General features: G+C 40.0%; 1 protein-coding gene across 2 annotated transcripts in view; it reads right to left on the bottom strand.

Moving 5' to 3' along the window:
- Nucleotides 1-10,669: 10,669 nt before the first annotated feature.
- The window catches only part of erbin (erbb2 interacting protein), a 237,857-nt gene continuing 224,140 nt past the window's right edge, over nucleotides 10,670-24,386 (bottom strand). For both annotated transcript variants that reach the window (XM_067982614.1, XM_067982615.1), the window contains 4 exons: nucleotides 19,857-20,081; nucleotides 18,197-18,289; nucleotides 17,836-17,910; nucleotides 10,670-13,637 (listed from right to left, as the gene is read on the bottom strand). In XM_067982614.1, coding sequence (XP_067838715.1) covers nucleotides 13,530-13,637; nucleotides 17,836-17,910; nucleotides 18,197-18,289; nucleotides 19,857-20,081 — 501 coding nt within the window. In that variant the 3' untranslated portion in view covers nucleotides 10,670-13,529. The remainder of the gene's footprint in view (nucleotides 13,638-17,835; nucleotides 17,911-18,196; nucleotides 18,290-19,856; nucleotides 20,082-24,386) is intronic.

Here is a 24,386-nt window from a genome sequence, read left to right as displayed (position 1 = left end):
AATCAAACCAAATGTAGGTCAGCAAGCACAGGGGTGATGGGTGAACAGAACTTGATGCGAATTAGGATTATGGGCAGCAGAGTTTTGGATGAGCTCAAGTTTATGGAGGGTGGAAAATGGGAGGCTGGCCAGGAGAGCATTGGAACAGTCAAGTCTAGAGGGAACAACGGCATAGATGAGGGTTTTAGCAGATGAGCTGAGGCAGGGCGGAGATGGGCGATATTACAGAGGTGGAAGGAGGCAGTCCTGGTGATGGAGCGGCTTGGGGGTCGGAAGTTCATCTCAGTCAAATAGGATGCCAAGGTTGCGAACAGTCTGGTTCAGCCTCAGATAGGGAACGGAATTTGTGGCGAGGATCGAAGACAATGGCTTTGGTCTTCCCAATATTTAGTTGGAGGTAATTTCTGCTCATCTAATACTGGATGGTGGACAAGCAGTGTGACATTTGAGGCAGTGGAGGGGTCGAGCGAAGTGTTGGTAAGGTAGAGCTGGCTGTCATCAGCATACATGTGGAACCTGATGTGTTTTTGGATGATGTCACCGAGGGGCAGCAAGTAGATGAGAAATAGAAGGAGGCCAAGGATAGATCCTTGGGGGACTCGAGGAAATGATATGGAAGCAGGAAAAGAAGCCATTGCAGATGATTCTCTGGCTACGACTAGATAGATAGGAATGGAACCAGGCGAGGGTTCCTACCACTGGGCTAGGTCAGATTCTCACAATCTGTTGAACACACAGAAAGCTGATGGTTAACTCCACTTTTGAAGTGCCAAATACAGAAAAGAGCAGAATTTCATTATGTGGGAGCCACTTCCACAGGTAGGAGAAGCAAAGTGTCAAATTTGCAAATTATACTGCTGCATACATATAGTTTGATAAAGAACATTAAGGTACTTTTGATGTTAAATAAAGTGTACATGCAATGTTATGAAGATATCTGAAGGGTCCTTCCTACACTACACTATTGGATATGTAGACTGAAACCTAGACACAGTTCTCTATCTCCTTTGGGAATATCAGAGGGTTCTGTTTATGTCCTTCTGAAGGTCCGGAGCCCAGAACTGCTCACAGTACTCCAGGTGTGGTCTAACCAGGGTTTTGTATATCTACAGCATAACATCTGCCCCCTTGTACTCTTGTCCTCTGGATATAAAGGCCAGCATTCCATTAGCCTTATTGATTATTTTCTGCACGTGTTCATGACACTTCAATGATCTATGTACCTGAACCCCTAAGTCCCTTTGGACATCCACTGTTTTTAACTTTTTACCATTTGGAAAGTACCCTGTTCTATCCTTTTTTGATCCAAAGTGGATGACCTCACATTTGTCCACATTGAATTCCATTTGCCAGTTTTACCCATTCACCTAATCTATCAATATCACTTTGTAATTTTATGTTTACATCTACACTGCTTACAATGCCACCAATCTTTGTGTCATCAGCAAACTTAGATATGAGACTTTCTATGCCTTCATCTAAGTTGTTAATAAATAGTGAATAATTGAGGCCCCGAGGCAGATTCCTGCGGGGGTCCACTAGTCACATCCTGCCAATGTGAGTACCTACCCATTATCCCTGCTCTCTGTCGCCTTTCGCTCAGCCAACTTCCTAACCAAGTCCATACTTTTCCCTCGATTCCATGGGCTTCTATCTTAGCTAACAGTCTCTTATGTGGGACTTTATCAAATGCCTTCTGGAAGTCCATATAAATAACATCCATTGACATTCCCCTGTCCACTACTTTAGTCACCTCTTCAAAAAATTCAAATCAGGTTTGTCAGGCACGACCCACCTTTCACAAGTCCATGCTGGCTCTCTCTGATTAACTGAAAATTCTCAAGGTGTTCAGTCACCCTATCCTTAATTATAGACTCCAGCATTTTCCCCACAACAAATGTTAGGCTAACTGGTCTATAATTTCCCCGGTTTCCCTCTCTCTCCTTTCTTAGAAAGCGGAGTGACGTGCAATTTTCCAATCTAGAGGGACAGTTCCTGAATCTAGAGAACTTTGAAAGATTATAGTTAGGGATCTGCAATGTGCTCACCCACTGCCTTTAAAACCCTGGGATGGAAACCATCTGGTCCTGGGGATTTGTCACTCTTTAGTGCTATTATTGTCTTCATTACTGTTGCTTTACTTATGTTAATTTTATCGAGTCCCTGTCCTGGATTCAATATTAGTTTTCTTGTGACAACTAACAGCCGCTCACTTAATAATGGAAAATCCTATCTGTTTGACAGGGAATGGTGATGCCCAAAAATGGAGTGTGTAACCTTCCTAGCCTCTCCTATACGCATGCATTGTGACCTCTTTCCCAATATTTCTGCACCCCAAGACCAAACCCTAAACACTTGCAGATCCTATGACAACCTCCACTATTAATAGACCCCTTATACATCTCAAACATCCCAGAACCACCATAATACTGACACATCCTTCAATCCCCATTCCAGTTTCTCAAATCCAGTGGACAACCACCCTCCCTCCACAATTTTTAACGCTTCATCACAGTCACCCTTCCACTCCCAGAACTCAAGCCGCACCTCACGTCTCAATCGGAGGTTGTCTTCTCACTCCTACCACACACTGATACAACCTGCACAGTGTTCCAAAACACCAGGAACCCCCTCCCCTCCTCCCATATTCCTTGATCACATAGCCTATGATCCTAGTTTCCAATGCTCACAAACCTCAGCCTTCTCAGTACTACCAAGACTCTTTCCCCACTATTTTCACACCCAATGACCCCCTCACCACCAGTACTACCAAACCATACACACAGGATGTACCCGCCAGTACTACTACCTACACTATCTATGATCTACCTCCAACCTGGAACATTTTCCTACCACTTTCCTTTGTAGTCCCTGTGACTTAAAAATGAGATTAAAAATAATGAATACTTAGACAAACACCCCACAATACTGTGTAATAAAAATACTGTTTTGCTTATTAAATCAGTGACTTTGAAATTTTGTACATTACAAGATAAAACAGGATATCCTTCAACTCACCATGAGCCAACTTAGATTGATCCACGATATTTACACATACACATCTTGCATTTTGTGTACATTTTGTCTGTCACACTTGGAGATTTCTGTGTTACATGTACACCTAATTGGCTCAAATTTCATTCATAAAACTGCAACTGAGCAGATAGGGAACATACCAATCAAAACAGGCAAAAAACTATATAAACTTCTAATGAAAAAGGATATATGAAAACAATGAATGAACTGTCAGCAAATCTTATAATTTAAAACAATAAAAATAAATTTAAAAATTGAGAAATTGCTGATGTACTTGACTGTTATATTTCAACAGTGTTTATAAAAGAAATGGGGAGAGAAATGCCAGTATTGGGGGTACAGTTTAAAGATGAATGTAGACTGAAAAATTGTAAAATCACAAGAAAGGACATATTGGGGAAGTTATTGAAGCTCAAAGTAGATAAGACTTCAGGCTCTCAACAACTTTCATCCCAGGGTTCTGAAGCAAATGGTTCAAACAATTGCGAGTACTCTTGCAGATATTTTTTCCAGAGTTCACTGGACTCAGGCCAAGTTCCAGAGGAAAGGAAAATAGCAAATGTCACTCCTATCTTCAAAAAAAGGGTGAGGAATGAACCATCAAATCATTCGCCTGCAAGCCTTACTTCCAATGTTAGGAAAGCGTTTGAAAGCATTGAGGGATAATAAGGAGGTATTATGATGAGAATGAGCAAATCCAAGACAGTGAGCATGTTTTCAGGAGTGGGAGGTTATGCTTGACTAATTTATTGAATTTCTTTGAGATGACAAACCTGGTGGACAGGGGAGAGATAGTGGATGTTACCTACCTGGATTTTAGGAAGGCATTTGACTCTGTTCCACATAATAGGTTACTACACAAGATCCAACCCCATGGGATAGATGGGAATGTATTAAAATGGATGTCAAATGACTGGCTGGTAAACAAGTAATCACGCATGGACAGGTATCTGGTTGGCAGCCAGTTACCAGTGGAGTGCCATGAGGTTGTGTTGGGGCTGGTGTTGTTTATACTTATTAATTTAGTGGAAGGAATTGTATCCAAATTGGCAGACAATACCATGACTTATTAGTTCTCTGCTTCCTAGTAAAAGGAGGCTGTACCAACTGGTCATCCAGGTATCCATGTAGTCTCTAAATACTCAAAGGCTACCACTGCAGCCAGGTAATTAATAAGTAATATGGGTGCTAATGTCAGGATGAATGTACACCCCAGTTATTGAATCTCATATTTCCATTGCTATATCCAGATCTATATATGGATGTATGTACCTTCAAGATTGATTGTAGTGAGTTAGTCGTGGCTGAATGAATTGGAGGGAGGTGACAGTCGTGAATTTTTCTTTGAGAATGGAGTAAGCAAAGGCCAACATTTAGAATTGGTCAGATGCCTTTGACCTTTGAGGACTACTAAGTAATAGGAGTAAATCAGAGTTTTCTTGGACAAACCCCTTCTCTGGTCACATGAGCAACAACTTATGTACTTGTTCGAAAGATCTAGTAAAGTGGAAGAAATAGCCATAGATTTACTGACCTAAAATCTGATACTAGATGCTATTTCTTGGAAAGTTATTATATGAAAATCTCTTTCTCTAGAAGGAGCCACTGCTGTGTTGCAGGGATCACCACCGTTCTAGCATCCTGTAGATTACCCTAGTTGACATGAAAGCTCCTTGAAAATGGGGCTGTTGCTTGGTCAAGGAAGCTCCCATTGTCAGTTGTGCTTGTCACAATGAGCTCATAAGGGACATCGCCGAATCCCCCACCATCAACATCCTGGGGGTCACCATTGACCAGAAACTTAACTGGACCAGCCATATAAATACTGTGGCTACAAGAGCAGGTCAGAGGCTGGGTATTCTGCGGCGAGTGACTCCCCTCCTGACTCCCCAAAGCCTTTCCACCATCCACAAGGCACAAGTCAGGAGTGTGATGGAATACTCTCCACTTGCCTGGATGAGTGCAGCTCCAACAACACTCAAGAAGCTCGACACCATCCAAGATAAAGCAGCCCGCTTGATTGGCACCCCATCCACCACCCTAAACATTCACTCCCTTCACCACCGGCGCACTGTGGCTGCAGTGTGCACCATCCACAGGATGCACTGCAGCAACTCGCCAAGGCTTCTTCGACAGCACCTCCCAAACCCACGACCTCTACCACCTAGAAGGACAAGGGCAGCAGGCGCATGGGAACAACACCACCTGCACGTTCCCCTCCAAGTCACACACCATCCCCACTTGGAAATATATCGCCGTTCCTTCATTGTCGCTGGGTCAAAATCCTGGAACTCCCTTCCTAACAGCACTGTGGGAGAACCGTCACCACACGGACTGCAGCGGTTCAAGAAGGCGGCTCACCACCACCTTCTCGAGGGCAATTAGGGATGGGCAATAAATGCCGGCCTTGCCAGCGACGCCCACATCCCGTGAACGAATAAATAAAAAAAAAACACTTGGAATTGGTTGTAAACTCCAGCAGTGATTCTTTTCTGGGATGCTAATCACCTGATTGATCATTTCCTTTTTCCTCAAGTCAGCTGGAAACCCCAATGTGCTCAAAATAAGAGATTATACCCTGGCTGCCATTCTAGTACAACATAGAATCATAGAAAGATTACAGCACGGATGGAGGCCATTCGGCCCATCAAGTCCACGCCAGCTCTATGCAAGAGCAATCCAGCTAGTCCCACTACCCCGCCCTATCCCCGTAGCCATGCAAATTGTTTACTTTCAAGCACTTATCCAGTACCCTTTTGAAGGCCATGACTGAATCTGCCTCCACCACCCCCTCGGGCAGTGCATTCCAGATCCTAACCACTCGCTGTGTAAAAAAGATTTTCCTCATATCACCTTTGGTTCTTTTGCCAATCACCTTAAATCTATGCCCTCTGGTTCTTGACCCTTCCGCCAATGGGAACAGTTTCTCTCTATCTACTCTGTCTAGATCCTTCATGATTTTGAATACCTCTATGAAATCTCCTCACAACCTTCTCTGTTCCAAGGAGAACAACCCCAGATTCTCCAGTCTATCCACATAACTAAAGTCCCTCATCCCTGGAATCATTCTAGTAAATCTCTTCTGCACCCTCTCGAAGGCCTTCACATCTTTCCTAAAGTGCGATGCCCAGAACTGGACACAATACCCCAGTTGTGACCGAACCAGTGTTTTATATAGGTTCATCATGACTTCTGTACTTTTGTAATTTATGCCTCTATTTATAAAGCCCAGGATCCCGTATGCTTTTTTAACCACTTTCTCAACCTGCCCTGCCACCTTCAACGATTTGTGTATATATGCCCCCAGATCTCTGTTCCTGTACCCCTTTTAGAATTGTGCCCTCTAGTCTATAGTGCCTCTCCTTGTTCTTCCTACCGAAATGTATTACTTCGCATTTTTCTGCGTTAAATTTCATCTGCCACGTGTCTGCCCATGCCACTTGCCTGTCTATATCCTCGAAGTCTATCACTATTCTCTTCACTGTTTACTACCCTTCCAAGTTTCGTGTCATCTGCAAATTTTGAATTGTGCCTTGTACACTTAAGTCCACGTCACTAATATATATCAAGAAAAGCAGTGGTCCCAGCACCAACCCTGGGGCACACCACTGCACACCTCCCTCCAGTCCAAAAAATAACCGGTCACGACGTCTCTGTTTCCTGTCACTTAGCCAATTCTGTATGCATGTTGCTATTGCCCCCTTTATTCCATGGGCTACAATCTTGATAACAAGCCTACCATGTGGTACTTTATGAAATGCCTTTTGAAAGTCCATATACACACCAACTGCATTGCCCTCATCTACCCTCTTTGTTACCTCATCAAAAAACTATCAGATTAGTTAAACACGATTTGCCTTTAATAAATCTGTGCTGGCTTTCCCTAATCAATCCACACTCGTCCAAGTGACTTAATTCTGACCCGGATTATCGTTTCTAAAAGTTTCCCTACCACCGAGGTACTGACTGGCTCACAGTTGCTGGGTTTATTCTTACACCCTTTTTTGAACAAGGGTGTAACAATTGCAATTCTCCAGCCCTCTGGCACCACCCCTGTATCTAAGGATGTTAGGAAGATTATGGCCAGCACTTCCACAATTTCCACCCTTAATTCCCTCAGCAACCTGGGATGCATCCCATCCGGACCAGGTGACTTATCTACTTTAAGTACAGCTAGCCTTTCTAGCACCACTTCATCAATTTTTAGCCCATCCCAGTATCCCAACTATATCTTCCTTTACTGAGACTCTGGCAGCATCTTTTTCCTTGGTAAAGACAGATGCAAAGTACTCATTTAGTACCTCAGCTATGCCCTCTGCCTCCATGAGTAGATCTCCATTATGGTCCCTAATCAGCCCCACCCCTCCTTTTACTATTCGTTCACTGTTTACATGCCTGTAGAAGAATTTTGGATTCCCTTTTATGTTGGCCGCCAGTCTATTCTCAGTCTGTCTCTGCCCCTCTGAACTTTCTATATTCTGCCTGGTTCTCACTTGTGTTATCAACCTGACATCTGTCATACGCTCCTTTTTTCTGCTTTATCTTACTCTATCTCTTATCATCCAAGGAGCTCGTTTTAGTTGCCCTACTTTTCTCCCTCGTGGGAATGTATCTAGACTGTACCCGAACCATCTCCTCTTCAAAGGCTGCCCATTGTTCAATTACTGTTTTTTACAATTACACACGGCCAACTGTTGCCCAACAATGCCTGTTAGTCCACCTTATATTGATGACTATGAGTACAGTATGTGCAAGAGTCAAATCAGTAGGTAGTGATTACAGCCACTTCTCCCATGTCTAGTTGTTTGAACTCTTTCTGGGAGGAATTTTATCTTAAACCTAGATGGGGCATCTTCCATACAGACTTTGAACACCAGAGATGAACCACCCGCTGGTAATGAAAATAAAACGTCCTCTAACTAGATTTACCCTCTTACCATCTCAGATTTACCAGTTACCATGTCAGAGACCCTGGCAAAGGTTTGCAGTCAGAGGTAGTAAGAAAGCCACAAAAAACTCAATCAACTAACACATCCACTAAGACAAGTCTTGGGAGTATGAAGGAGAAGCTTAACCCAACGTCGAAGAATATGGAGGAATTTTGCCTGGAAGTCAGGAAAATAACGACTATCTTTCTTGAGTCGACCAGAGTTGGTAACAGAGTTGCTGCAGCTCAATTTGGCCCCCACAGCTTTGTCTAGATTGTAGATGATGCAGATGATTTCAATTTTAGAGACAAGGTCTATGAGTTTCTTGCATTTAATGTCAAGAGGTGAGGATAGATGTGTGAGGAAGAAAGGTCCAAGGAGGCCAATGGTGGCGCAGAAAAACAATAAAGGGCCATTCTTGCGCTCCAGCACCTTCTCAACTCGGAAGAGAAGTTGGATATGGAAAGGGAGGCAGCTTCAGCCAGATATTGCAATGGATAACCATGCTGGGTGATTGCTACACATGTTCTATTCTTGGGCTAACTATTCAGTCTGAGGTTGCTACTGTACTGAGAGGCCAAATGGAACTGGCAGGACAAGAGCTTTCAAGTTGAAGGCAAAAGGGCTGTGAAGCAGATAAATGAAAATGTCAATACTGGAAAAGAGGTTCAATCCAATGGTACAAAGAAGATAAATAGATAGGAAAGAAATACTTGTTAAAATAGATTTCAAAAGTTGTTAAAATAGATTCCAAAATAGACAACTTCCTCACATCCTAACTAATTGATAGAATCTCAGTAAAATTGATTAACCCAATTGGCCTTGAAATGCAATAATCTGCAAGATGGGTGCATTCAAACAAATACCAGCACAAAATTTACTAGTTAACAGAAACTTTGCTTGGAAAAGGCCAGGTATGAGTGATTGCAATATAAGATTGTTTAAGTTTTCTTTTACTTTCAACTGATACCAATGTCCTCTGAGGCCTTTTTGTTGGGCTTATGGTCAAAATTGGACAGTGAGTGGTGCTGATTAGATGAAGAAAGGCATAAGGTCATCTTACATCAATAACAGAGTAAAAATGAAATTTTACATAACTGGCATTGAGATAAGTGAAGTATGATAAACTCACATTAGCAAATAGTGCAATATAAAATTTACTGCTGTGTAATATCATAACCAGAATTATTTCTGCTCATTTACAGTCATAAATCTGCCATTTTCTTTGGGTATCTTGTGCTACTACTGTATTTGCTCACTGTTGTATGGAATTGTAATGTTGAGAGGTTCTTTCAGTACAACACAACACATGCCGATACAAAATTTAACAACCTCTCTGTGTGGAATTAAATGTTCACTGCAGCTCCAGGACTTGCACATTGAAGTAGTCATAAATTGAGCAAAGTATAAAATATTTTTTAAATGGTTAGTCATGTCTGTGGAGAGAGGTCAGAGGTAGCTGAGAACTTTTTTTTAATTAAGCTTACTGTAGAAACAATACACAATCAGGTCAAGTGCAATGTTCATGTTATTCCACTCGTAAAAGGGTGTGGATGAACAGAGACACCTATTCCCAAATAGTGCGAGTGCAGGTAGATAAATCTATAAAAATGGCCACAGCATTTTGGGTTTTATAAATAAGGGCATAAAGTACAAGAGAAAATAATGATGAATTTATACCAAGCATTCATTAGACTACAGTTGGAGTACTACGTGCAGTTTGGATGCCCCATTACAGAAAAGCGTAGATGATACCAGTGATGGGAAAATATAGTTATGACAAGAGACTAAAGATATTGGGACAACTTCCACTGGAACAAAGAAGCTTATAAAGAGATTTGATAGATGATGTTTAAAATTATGAAGGGTTTCAATAGAGCGAATAGAAGATTGTTTCCTTTGGTTAGGAAGTCAGTGATGCAAAGCTATCAATTTAAAATGATTACTGAGAAGGGTTAGGAGAAATTTCTTTACAACAAGTGGAATATTTTGCCACAGAGAGTGGTTGAGGCAGAGACCAATGCATGTTTTATGGTAAAATTGGTTAAATATTTGAAGCAGAGCAAGATACAGGACTATGGGGAGAGAGCACGGCACTAGGATTAGTTTTGGACTGCCTTAGTTCAAAACTAAAATTGTACAAAGAGAGAGCACAGACATGTTGGACAGAATGGCCTCATCCTGTGTGGTAAATTCCTACGGTTCTATGACTGAGGTGTTTCTCATTAATGATAAAATGAGGAATTGGAAAATCCCAACTTGTGTTTTCGAAAAAGCAACAGCTTATTCTCAATATGATTCAGTACCCTAAAAATGAAGGGGTTGGGAAGATTCCTTTACATGGATCAAACTTGCTCTTGAACCTGGACTGTGGGAAGTATGTAGTGTTCTGTTCTTGATGTTACATTAAATTTTGTTTGTCCATTGTACTGGAATTCAATTGAAAACTACAGTTTAAGATAATTAAATCCCAAAATCAAAGATTTAGAAACAATGTGGAATTTATAAGACTGAACATGTAACTTGATTTTAAAAAGTCTGTGTTGAAGCAATATGCTTTTAATTTACAATACTGTTCATAGAGTTCACTTCATAAGACAATGGGTACTGCTTAGATAATATTGCAGTCAAAGTGTTTTAGTGCAGTTTAGAAATGACTTCAAGATTAAGAAAAAAAAGCACAAAATATGGTCAAATAAAGTAAGTGATTGGAATTTTTTTAATAAACCACAATAGGAACATATAGAAGCCATTTGCATTTTTGTAAAGTGAGTGGATTTATAAATCAGTTTCAGATGTCAGTGGGACACAGCGATTTTGACTGATCATTTAAGATTTCATATACAACAAACTGCCTTAATTCAAAACTAAAATTATACAAAGTAAATCAGATTGCAAAGAGCATTAGTTTGCCCTAATTATCATAGATTACATCAGAAACCATCTAGTTATATACAAAATGTGGAATGTTGAACAAATGCAGCTCTTCAAACATTATTACAGACTTGCTCAAAATAAAGGCAATGGTTCAAAATATATCAGGAATACAGTGTTAATAGGGGGACCGAGTTAAGTACAGTGGCTACTGCTGGTTCATTTTAAATTGGTTGTAACCAAGGACGTGTTGAACTATATACAAACTTTAGAAAAATCCAGTCCACAAGAAAACATCTAAATAAATAAGTTACATAATAAATATGAGGGAATGTTTAAGACTTTTCAATTTATTTCTGGTTTACTTACACAGCTGAATTACACCTTTCATGTATTGGCCATCAATAGCGACCCAACAGGTACTTAAAGCATTGTTGGCCTTATAGCAAACACTGACTTCTTAAACCGGCTTTCACACAAAAAAATTATATTTTTTTAACCTTTATGTAAAACAAAGTGGAAATGAAACAGAAACTAATTGCTTTAAAATAAACTCTCTTTCACCAAAGTCAGAAATATTGCAGGTTATGGCTTACTAAAGACAGGTGAGATTATATTTGATTTTTGACAAGTAGCTGGCATCACATCAATTGTTATGATCCAGTCCATGCAACTGATTTATTGATATCTGTTTAAATTTGGCTTCAAAATTGTTTCTCCAGATTACATGAAATCAGTCAATTCCAGATGTATCAGGTTATTACTGCATCTGGAAACTGAAAATTCCTGAATTAAATGTGAAATTAATAGGCTCTTTCTACCCACCAAAATGTAATTTGAATGTGCACAGGTACTTTTATATGATTACCAAGTTCATGAAAGGCAATTCTAGCTTGAAATAAAACATTTTTAAAAACTTCAATGCTCACCAATAGGCTATTTCATTGAAATATAATTTATTCTTTCTGCATATATTCTATTACAGTATTACCAAGCAGTTGAACAAAATTATTCCCTATCAGGTCAAAGAGTTTTTTGTTTTGTTTTTTTAAAAACTGTTTCCACACTTTTAAAACCATGCCTTAAACTGTGGGTAAAATCTTATAAAATGAAAAATAAAATTCGTAGTCGGCAATCAATGCAGCTTGTGACCTTGCATCCAACTTAAAAAGAAAATCTTCAAGTTCTCAACGCACACATACAAACTTTTATACAATTTACCTTAATGGGAATGCTGCTACAGAATACCAGTGATCAAGAAACATGAAGCTATTGTTATGAGCTGCTGCAACATACAGAAAGTACCCAAATAGTATTAAGCAGGGTTTTGTTTTTGCTTATGTACACAGGTATTTCTGCTAAACCCTTTGAGCTACTTTATTGATAATTTTGGTTCCAATGGTGAGGGAAATAGCCTTTCGCACCATCTTTGGAGTCTTTAAAGGGTTTCCTTCAAATAATATTTAGAGTGAACATTTTATAAAAGTAATCAACTGATTTAATGCTTATGTTGTTACAGAAATTTTACAGGGACTTAAGATTTTAAATGGTAAGCACATTACCAAATTCATAAAACCAGATTTTTTCCTTACAAAGAGTCTAAATATACATAAAGTATTGCTTCTTTGAACAGTTTGAATCTATATTAAAAACTTAGTTCATGGTCTCCTATGGCACTTTTACTGTGATACACAAAGTTGACCAATATGCATCAGTATTGTTAATTATATCCATTTTTTTAGTAAAGATAGAAAGATTTTTTTTTAAATGTTGGCCAAATGCACTAGAAATGATAACAGTGTAATAAAATAACATTCTCATACAGTAATAGGCAGCATAACCACAATCCTCTATCTTTGTAAAAGCGCTAAGAAACCCTTTAATAACTCTGTCCTTTAAGAATCCAATTCACATATCAGAACATTCTTATAGTAACAGACCATCACAGACAGACAGATTTAATTTGCTCTTCCCTTCCCAATCCAACTTCGAATAATGATTTCTCCATCATTAAACCACACTATAACACACTTACTTTGGTAACCTAGCCCCCATATTCAGTTCCACCACATACTCCAGCAAGGTCACTTAATTGTATATGCTCAAACCATTCACCTACCCATTCGTCTAAACAATGTACACACATCCATTTTCCCATTTTGCATCTCCTGTACATCTTACCCAGTGGTTTCAGCGTTTAACAATTATACAAAGGTGATTAAAAATAAAGGCATACATCTATGGAACAGATAGCCCTGCCACCTGTCCATGAGCTAAAATCAGGCTCACTACTTAAGCCTTGTACAATTTATTTAGTAATGTATAAGATTATCCAAAAATAAAACCTAAAATCTGTACAGAAAAGCACACAGGTTTGTTCATATTAAGAGTGATTTTGATGTTTACTATATTAATTCTTCACCCTGCAATATTTGCTTCTATAACCTATATCAGTCCCTGCATCCACACCCTTACCGTTATACAGAGTGGTTGTGCCCCTTATACCAAAGCTCTACATTGCCAATACATTACTATACAGCCTAAACTCATCTGACCATTTTAACCAGTCCATTGATTTCTCCCCCGCCTCCCAGTAAAAAGTGATATCAGCTGCATTTTTTTGCTATGGAATTACTTATTAAAAACTAATCACACTGGTTGATTTCTTCTTTTTGTCCATCTTTCACATCATTAGGATGCAACTTCCCTCAGGATTATTAAGTCCACTGCATTCTGGAAGGTTTTTAATAGTGACACTGCTTGTCCATGCTCAATATTAACGAAATTGTACCCATTAGCCTGTAAAAGAAGTATATCTATTAATAGTATTTTAAAAAGTACAAGCAGCAATATTAAATCTAATTAACTGCAAAATTGAGATTCTACAATTCTACTGAAATTATAATCTATTGTATTTGCTAGCTATAGTATTATGAAAGTAAATGATGGCAAGTTTAAAGTATCAATACTCCTTTCCAAAGATCAGTTTTTAAAATTTAACAGTTGATTCTTTGTGGATATTTTGAAAGAATGAGTTTAAAGAGCGAGTGCTGGTGAAAACAACTTATGTTTATACAATGCCTCCAACACAGAAAGTGTCCTAAAGTGATTTACCTGTGGGGGAGGGTGGAAGAAGCCCCCAAATGAAACAGACACTGAGCTGTGGTGGGAGAAGATGGGTTGTAAAATGTTTTTTTAAAGCTGGAGTGAGAAGTAGGAAGGCTGATGGATTTAGGGAGGGAGCTTGAGACAGTAGTTATGCAGCAATTGAAAGCTTTACCACTAATGGACGGTAAGGGATGCACAGAAGCCCAGGGTTGGTGGATTAAAGGATGCATGGGGAGACATAAGGCTGTAGAAGGTTCCATTGGTAGGGTGGGTTGAGATGGTGGAAAGATTTGAAAATGAAGATTTTAAGTTTGACACATTGGGATCCAGGAAGCCAATGTAGGTCAACAAGGACAGGGGTGATGAGTGAGTAGAGCTTTTGGAGGGTGGAGGATGGGAAGCCAGCAAGGAGGACATTGGAAAAATCAGCTGCTTTGGGAGTAAGGTAGCGCCGGGGCCGGATATTGTATTCAGGGCAGAGATTAGTGAGGGTATTGGTATTGGGTATGTCGTGGGTTCATCAGCACGTCAAGGTTTTGCACAGTTGGGAAGGGGATAGAATCAATGGCAAGGCAATGGAGTTTATAGCTTTGGTTTTCCTAATGTTCAACTGGAAGAAATTTTGATTCTTCCATGGTCTGATAGCAAACAGGTGGTTGTGGGAATTGATGGAATGGTACAGTTTGATGTTATCAGCATACATATAGAAATTGACTCTTTGCCTGTGGAGGATGTCACCAAGGGGATGTATATCAGAAAAGGAAGAGGCTAAGCGTAGATCTCTGGGGGACTGATCAGGGAATGAGTCAGAAGACACAGCTGGAGCTGGGACTGTTGGGATTGGAACCATGCAAGAGCCATCTTATGGAACTGGACAAGAGGCAAGGCAGTGGAGGAGGATGGTGCAGTCGGCTTTATCAAATGCAGTGGAGAGGTCGAGGAAGACAGGAGAAATAACAGTGATTTTAATCGCAGAGGATGTTATTTGCAACTGCCCTCACCTCGTTCCATTCCTATCCAGTCGTAGCCTGAGAATAATTTGCAATGGCTTCTCTTTCTGCTCCTGCACCGATACCTCTGGAGTCTCCCAAGGATCTATCCTTGAACCCCTCCTATTTCTCATCTACACGTTGCCCCTTGGTGTTATCGTTTGAAAACAACGTCAGTTGCACAAGTACACTGAGGACACCCAGCTTTACTTCACCACCGCCTCTCTTGACCCCTCCAGTGCCTCTGATTTGTCACACTGTTCGTCCGACAACCAGTAACGGATGAGCAGAAATTTCCTCCAATTAAATATTGGGACGACCGAAGCTATTGTCTTCGGCCCCAGACACAAACTCTGTTCTCTAGCCACCAACTCCATCCCGCTCCCTGGCCACTGTCTGCGGCTGAACCAGACCGTTTGCAACCTTGGCGTCCTATTTGACTGAGATAAGCGTCCGACTCCATATCCGCTCCATCACCAAGACCACCTACTTCCACGTCCATAATATTGCCATTCTCTGTCTGTGTCTCAACTCATCTGCAGCTGAAACCCTAATCCATGCTGTTGTTACCTCTAGACTCAACTATTCCAATGCTCTCCTGGTCAGCCTCTCACCTTGAACCCTCTGTAAACTTGAACTCATCCAAAACTCTGCTGCCTGTATCCTAACTTGCACCAGGTCTGGTTTACCCATCACCCCTGTACACTGACCGAAATTGGCTCCCGGTCTGACAACTCCTCAATTTTAAAATTCTCATCCTGGTTTTCGAATCCTACAACTCTCCAAGATCTCTGTGCTCCTCATTTCTGGCCTCTTGCACATCCCTGATTTTTAATCACTCCACCACTGGCAGCTGTTCCTTCAGCTGCTTAGGCCCTAAGCTCTGGAATTCCCTCCCTAAGCCTCTCCACCTCTCTCTCCTCCTTTAAGGCTCTCCTTAAAACCTAACTCTTTGACCAAGCTTTTGGTCACCTGTCATATGTGGCTTGGTGTCAAATTTTGTTTGATATCGCACCTTAGGACATTTTACTACGTTAAAGGTGCTATATAAATGCAAGTAGTTGTTGTTGGTGGTTGGTGAGGGCACTGTCAGTGCTGTGAGCAGGACTGAAAAAATTTGGACTTTTGAAGAAAACGGGTATGAACCTGGTAGGTGATGAATCATTCGAAGAACGTTGAAAAAAAATGGAAGTTAAAAATGGGTTGGTAGCTCTACAGAACGTGGGATTTTTGAGTAGGGAGCTGATGATGTGGGCCGATGATGAGGGATAGTGCCTGAGGAAAATGATTTATTATTGCCAGCAAGCACGGGGCCCAGACGACATAATAGAATAGTCAGGAGTTGAGTGAGAAGAGGGAAATCAAGGAATCAAAGGATAATCTCATGGAAGAGATGAGCTTGGAGAGGGTAAGAGTAGGGGGAAAATATGAAAGATAGGCAACTGCAGATAAGGTCGTTGGGAGCATGTGGCTGGGGGAAAAGGAAGTGGAGGTGACTGCAGTTGCTGCTGCATAGATGGTCTTAATCTTAGAAACATAGAAATCCATGAGTTTTTTGCACTTGGTATTGGAGGCGAGGTAGAAGGGACCAGGGGAAAGGAATTTGATAAGGCAGTTCATCCTTTGCTCAGTAAGGGAGTTTTGGGTTTCCTTGCCCATGATAGTGATCATAGAATAGTGGAGGAGAGGGAAGCACAGTGATGTTCAATATGGTTGAACCAAATCTGACAATGATTGACGTGACCAGTCATGAACCAGATGTGCTTGTGTTTGTGTTTGTAAGGAGAGACCCGGCTTAAAAGGACGACTGAGCCTGTGAGTTACTGAATGGAAGAAAGTTAAATATCCCTAGTGATGAAATAACTTCAATTATATAGAATAAAGTATCTTGTTCATACTATTTACCATAGCAACTCCTGAAAGCCATTAAGTATTTAAGTTATAATTTTTTTTCCCTTTAAGTGAAGAAATTGATGGTGCCACGTGTCCTATAATCAAGGGTAGTAAGTAATGGGTAGAGTTTTGGCACAGATACTGTAGGCACCAAACAGTTTGGATACATCCACGTTATAAACTGGATAGCCAGATGATGAAGGATAGAATACTAGAGCATGATCTTCAGTTGCTTCCAAGCCTTTATTCACGGAGATCCACATTACCCACTCCACACCCTAGATGAGCTCTCATAAATGGATACAAGAGTCCCCAATTGACATGCACCACCTGAATACAATTAACACTAATTGATGTAATTCATATGGATACAATTAACAACCATGCAGCTGAGAGTTTTATTACATGATATACTGAATCCGCCTGTACTATTTGATAATGATCCGAAAGAGGTTTGAAACAATTCTGCCATTTCACCTAGATAGGTAGCTGGCAAACACTTGATAACACAGGCTCCCGAGAAGCTCAGCAAGTTTATCTAGTGAGTACCTGACTTAGCAATTAAGACCAAGAAGAAACAACTTTGTGGACAATGTACTTTAGCACTAGTTAAAGAACAAAATAAATTAGTGATGCTTTAATACTCAAGGATCTTGAGGTTTTTCTACAACGGTACAAATTTAACAATTCTGACAACGTTAAGCTAGTAACAATCGACAAAGTTACCACTGCACAATATTTTTAAAAACATAATCACTACTGGCATAGAGGAAATGATTAAGTTCAACATTTAGAGATGATTTTTTAAGGCAAGAAATATTAATGGATAAGCAAATTATAACACGTGTGCGCACATGTATGAAAGCGTGGACAAGAGAGTACGAGAAGGAATACGAGAGAGAGAGAGAGAGAGAAAGGAGGAGGAACACGAATGAAGTGCGAGAGAGAAAATTAATTTTTTAGGCAGTGTGGAGAGGAGGAAAATGAGTAAATTTAATAGAAATTACCTGAACTATTTTATCTCCAGGCTGCAACAGTTTTGAAGCTGGCCCTTCTGGTTGAACTCTAGTTACAAATATACCCTAAATAATGAATAAACATCAACAGGTTTCAAACACATTTCTCTATAAACTTTAGTACTTACACAGAAACACACACTAATAGGGCTTATGATAATAAACAAAGGACACTGATACGGTATAGCACTTTTAAGACACGAAGAGCAATTCTAATTAAGACAAGGTTCAATGATTTTGAAAATTTACTATAAATTACTTACAATGCTAAAAATTAACATGTGATTCAAGGTTTATTTTCTTCTAAAATGGTTAATGTCTAGTTGAAGTCATAAGATATTTAAATACTCACAGTATCATCAGGTCTGAAAGGGTTCCCTCGACCTCCAATACCTCCAGATATACTGAAACCCAGCTCAGGGTTTTTATCTATTCTAACGTGCATCTGGAAAAAAATAAAAAACAACTTTTAATTAAACTGAGATATTTTGCTGTTATTTAACTTGGTGTATATAATTTGAACTGGGGGTTGGGGGCTGGGCGGGAGAAAGAGAAGGGGAAACTATAAGATTTTTTTTAAAATTTCACTATTTGTACCTCTGGGATCTGGGTACAAGTCTCACCTGCATGATAGGAATGAAAGTTTACATTTCTCAAATAGATAATGATTCTAATTATAGAATATTTTGGCAATTTCAGTTCAGTTCCCACTGGACAGAACTTTTCAAGCATGTGGATTTTCCACAATTTCCATAAATATTTCAAAGCAAATTATATTTATGGGTAAGTTGTATGGTTTATGTTAAATTGTCAGCTTGGCTTAGCTGGTAGCACTCTCACCTTCAAGTCTGCAAGCTGTAGCTTCAAGCACACAGTAGGAGTTGAGCGTGTGAGCTAGGCTGAAACTGAGGGAATGGAGTGCTGCACTGTTGGAGAATTCTGTCCTTTAGATGAGACATCAAACCAAGTATCTGTCTGCTCTGATGGTTCAGATGCATGTTAAAAATCTGATGTGACTACTCGAAGAGGAACAGGGAGATTTCACGGTGTCCTGGCCAATATTTCTCCTTCAAATCACAAACACCAAGCACAGATTAATTGGTCATTCATCTCATTGCCATTTGTGGGACCCTGCTGCTCACAAAATAGCGGCCATTTTTTCCTACGTAACATTTACTGCACTCCAAAAAGTAATTATTTGTAACACTTCGAGATGCTTCCGAGAGACATGATAAGGTGCTTTATAAATAAAGGTCCTGAATTGCCTGCTGTTGTGTTGCCATAATTCACTGGAAATGTGGTGTAAATGGGGTTTACGTAGCACTTTTGGTGAAGTTACAGTGGCAGAAAGTCAGAGGAAATTCTGTGTCTAAGTCTTTCTTAGAGGCGAACTGTACAAGCACTCCAAAGTCACCTCAAGTGTTTTTCTACTCGTGACACCAGACAACCGCAGCTGGTGTAAAGCCAATGTCCGAACCTGTAATGTTAAAGGTGATTAAGGGGCTGCTTGAATTCTTTTTAAACTTTAAATTCATAATGACACCTTAAAGAAACACAAGAGCTTCTAAATTTACACTTCATAAGTGCTCAAACCAGCAATTAAGGTAACTGAATGGCTGATAAGAGTCATGCAGACTATGACGGTCCAAGTTTCAATCACCAGACTGTGCTGTTAGCTGATCTCAGCTTAGGTGGCAGTGGGAATGTTGTAATCAACTTCAGGGTTCCTGGACAAGGGACTGAGAAAGGAAAAAGGTCCAGGATTTCTATTCCTGTCATTCAATGAGTCCTGTTGAAAGTTCACGTGAGATTAATTAGGCTTAGTTGTGATGAATACCAATAGTCAATGTCCAATGTTACACAATTTATGAATAACTATTTGGGCAAGGTAAATGAGGATTTTCATGGTCCATGCAACAATGCCCTAGTATCAATTGTTATTTTCAGAAGAGGAGGATAAGGGGAGAAAATTTTGTGGGAAATTGGAGAAAAATCCTACAATTAGTTCTCACCTCTTGCTGTACAATATCATGGCCTTGTCTCATCAGATGATTTGTTGATACACCTTGTGTTGGAGAGTATGGAGGTTGGTGCGATACTTTTAGCATTAAGTAATCAATCAATTGCTCCCTAGAAGGATGTCTTCCAACAGTTGCTTGGGGAATTGTGTGATGAGGTTGGTTGCAGTTTATTGGAACTCTTGAAGATTGGTACATCTGGCCATTTGTCAAAGGCACCTGGGTACCAAAGTAACAACGAAAAGTTGAACACTGTCGTTTAAACATAGTTTTAAAAGTTTTATGTATTATCTATGTGATACGGTTTCTGAGTGTTATGCGAATCAGCCACCCTGCTCCACCATCTTGGGTCTGTTTAAGAACTCAGTCATTTTCTTCCTTTTCGACTCTGAATCCATATTCCTTAACTCAGGAACTGATCCAATCCCCTACTGAAATCTTCAACTTAGTATTTATTGCACTAGGTGGCAGTCTTAGAGCAGACAACTTTATACAAGACTAGATTAAATATATTTATCAACCCATTTAGAGATTTTCTACTCAAAAAGCTAGCTAGAAGCAAAGGAATTCAGAATAAGTCACTATAAATATACAAGAGCAGCCTGGTGACATTTCTCTCCTAACTCTCCTGACAGTGACATAGCTAATTAGGGACTCAAAGATGTGGTGGATTGTGGGTATAAACTCAGATCCTACCATTCAATGGTGCTGCATGTTCGTGTTCCAGTGCATTGGACTGATTTGTCCCACCAAGATTAATACAATACTCTGAATGCAGTCTGCTGTAAACCATTTCATAATTTTTGTTTTGAAATACACAAAACCAAGAAATCAGGACATGAAAATGTAATTACATTACAGCTGGCACACATCTAGTAAGGTATGTTTAGTAGTAGGTATCAACGAGAAAATAAAACCTCATTTTCCAAAGTCATCTTTCACCACAATAAGTAGAAGTGAATAATTTAAACTCTGAACTCCACCCCCAAAGCACACTTAGTAAAGGTGACTTATGCTTCAGCCATACAGACCAGAAGGCTCCAGGTTCAATTCCAGGTCTGTACTGAGTTAGCTGTTTACAGCTGAGGTGGCAGTAAGGGTGCTCCTGGCAGAAGTTGGGGGGAGAACCGGATTCTGATTATCTGAGGATTCCTGCTGGAAAGTGTGCATGTGTACGTCAAACAAGGGAAGAATTAGGCTCAGACATAAAGAATGGACACTTAGATGAGGTACTGGAAGGTTACTAGTACCCATGGAATTGTACCCCAGCAGAAGTTAACTACTCCAGGGGAGGAGTAAAAAGGGCAAAAAATGTTTAAATACAACAGTCAAACTTAGTGTTATATGCTAGCTTTCCAATTTGGACAGCAGTCTGCAATTAAACCCATTTTAGTTGAATAAAACTGATTATTCAGGATCACTTTAACTTTGAGTTATACAGGTATAAATAAAATGTAATATTCAGTACAGTGTGCTTCAAAATTGCATTGTTAGCAGTAGATGCAATGGCATAGCACTTCTATCAGCAATTATTTAAATTTTATATGGGAGATAAAACAAACACAAACTATTGACCCACTTTGTATCTTAGCCATGCCCACCATCTTGAACTGCAAAAACTGAAAACACTGTGGCTAAGTGTTACTTCCTCTACAAAGAGCCTCACAGCCTGTTCCCTACTTTCATCTGGGAGGGGGTAAACATTTATACACAAAAGGAGGTAACTTCATTATCATGTCCATCACGGTCTATGAACGAGAATTTACGAGAGGGAAAAGTTGACTCTTACAGCAGTGATGTTTACAGGTGAAAATCTCTGACCATTATAAAATTGGGAATAGAAAGAAAACCATGAGGAATAGCTTCAGGAGCAGAAAATATAGCAAGTTATAACATTTTATGAAATACAAAGGCAATACAGCTGGCACATACAGAAAAGCTTTGAATAAATCACAGAATCATAGAAAGGTTACATCACGGAAGGAGGCCATTCGACCCATCGAGTCCACACCGGCTCTATGCAAGAACAATCCAGCTAGTCCCACTGCCCAGCCCTCTCCCTGTAGCCCTGCATATTTTTTCGTTTCAAGTACTTATCCAGTTCCCTTTTGAAGGCCATGATTGAATCTGTCTCCACCACTCCCTCAGGTAGTCCATTCCAGATCCGAACCACTCGCTGTGTTACATTTCAACATTAATATTTCCTAGGCTTCACACTAGGAGCTCTAGATGCCAAAATTCCAAATGTTTTCATATCCAGGTTACAGAATAGTTTTAAAATTGCTGCCTCTGGAAGTCTGCTAAATTATATTGTTAAAAAAATGCATTTCAATTGCCCTGGACTCAAATCTGCCCAATGCAGCTTTTTCAAGATTTCAGCTGTATTAACAATGCTCACGGGAAAATCAGTAGAACTTAGGTGACTTTTGCTACAATTAAAAGGACCTTTTTCTCAATGCACAAAATACACATAATAATCTGGATATCACTGGAGAAATCGAACCATTTGGCACAAAAGAGAAAAGAAACAGATTAACAGATAATGCAAACCAACAGGAAATAAATCTCAATGAAGAGTACCAACAAAATGGGAAATAAATAGATCAATAATGCAATCAAAAGGGCCATAACTTGATGTGGTTGGCTGGAACAGATTAGCAGACATTTAAAGAGGCCGAATATCTCCAGTTACTTCACTTGTCTCAAATGCTGGACTTTATGAATGCGCCACACACGTATGCGTTCTGAGCAAATACTTTTGTTGCACAAGACTACATACACATCACGGTTGAAAAGAAAATGTTTTCATTCCAAGGCAATTTTCTCAATAAGATTTTAGAAGAATTAATGACAGCGTTGAATGTTTTTGATGGAGCACTTCTTTTTGCAGTGTCCCTGATCGTCTGTAAAATCAAAGAGCCTCAACAGAAGTCTCCAAAATTCTGTGTGAAACATTTCTAAGCAAATCCTCAGATTCTCCCGACTTGGTGCAATTTCACGGCTTGTGCAGAAAAAAAATACATTCCTGGAAAAATGTTCAGCCCCCAAATTAAATCTGCTTTCTAGTCACATTTATCAATGGCAATTTCCGTGAAATGCCTCCCAGCCATTTCACAATTACACACAAGTGGGCTTTCCAGTTAAACCAATAAAATCCCAATCAAAAAAAAATTGAAAATATTTTACATTTGATTTCATAATTTGTATGATTTTACTTTTAATAATGCCAGATTATGTTTCTGAGGTGGAGGAGAAAGTTGCTGCTTTGGGTCATTATTAGCACTAGAATTAATGGCTGTAGATCAATGTGTGTTTGTACTAAACATAGCCAGCCCAGCAAGATGAGTAAAGTTATTTCTTCCACATTTTACTCTTCATGGAAAGCACTGAAAAAAAACCTCAAAATGACAACTGAAAACATGGCCAAAATATAGCACATAAATGTAAAAACATCTTTATAAAGTTAATATTTACAATAGAATTAGCACCTATTATAATGACACTTGGGAGTTTCAACATGAAAACACTGCAGCCTCAGAGTTTACAGCTTTAAAACTGATAAGTATATGTCTGTGCAATATCCCATTTCTATACGGTCCTGGAACATCATGTTGGAGGATAAATATAACATATCAGCTCAATTATAAATTATAAAATGAACATCCAGGCTCCACATCAAGGCACTACCTATCCTTCTGGCACCACTGACATGAACAGAATATTTTCTCAAAGTAACCTTTAACATATAATTTATGAACATTACCTGAAAAAGAAACGAGGTACATGAAATGATAATTAGATCTTTTAAATGACACTTGGGAGTTTCAACATGAAAACACTGCAGCCTCAGAGTTTACAGCTTTTAAACCAAAATTGGGAGAGCTGTCCCACAGACTAGTCAAGCAACAGCCTGACATAGCCATACTCACAGAATCGTACCTTTCAGCCAACGTCCCAGACTCTTCCATCACCATCCCTGGGTATGTCCTGTCCCACCGGCAGGACAGACCCACCAGAGGTGGCGGTACAGTGATATACGGTCAGGAGGGAGTGGCCCTGGGAGTCCTCAACATTGACTCTGGACCCCATGAAATCTCATGGCATCAGGTCAAACATGGGCAAGGAAACCTGCTGATTACCACCTACCGTCCTCCCTCAGCTGATGAATCAGTCCTCCTCCATGTTGAGCACCACTTGGAGGAAGCACTGAGGGTAGCAAGGGCACAAAATGTACTCTGGGTGGGGGACTTCAATGTCCATCACCAAGAGTGGCTCGGTAGCACCACTACTGACCGAGCTGGCCGAGACCTGAAGGACATAGCTGCCAGACTGGGCCTGCAGCAGGTGGTGAGTGAACCAACACGAGGGAAAAACTTACTTGACCTCGTCCTCACCAATCTACCTGTCGCAAATGCATCTGTCCATGACAGTATTGGTAGGAGTGACCACCGCACAGTTCTCGTGGAGATGAAGTCCCGTCTTCGCACTGAGAACACCATCCAACGTGTTGTGTGGCACTAGCAC

This window comes from Heptranchias perlo, chromosome 4 (assembly GCF_035084215.1).
Source record: "Heptranchias perlo isolate sHepPer1 chromosome 4, sHepPer1.hap1, whole genome shotgun sequence".
Lineage (NCBI taxonomy): Eukaryota > Metazoa > Chordata > Chondrichthyes > Hexanchiformes > Hexanchidae > Heptranchias > Heptranchias perlo.
Note: the sequence above shows the minus strand (reverse complement) of the source record. Positions and strands in the feature narration are given on the sequence as shown.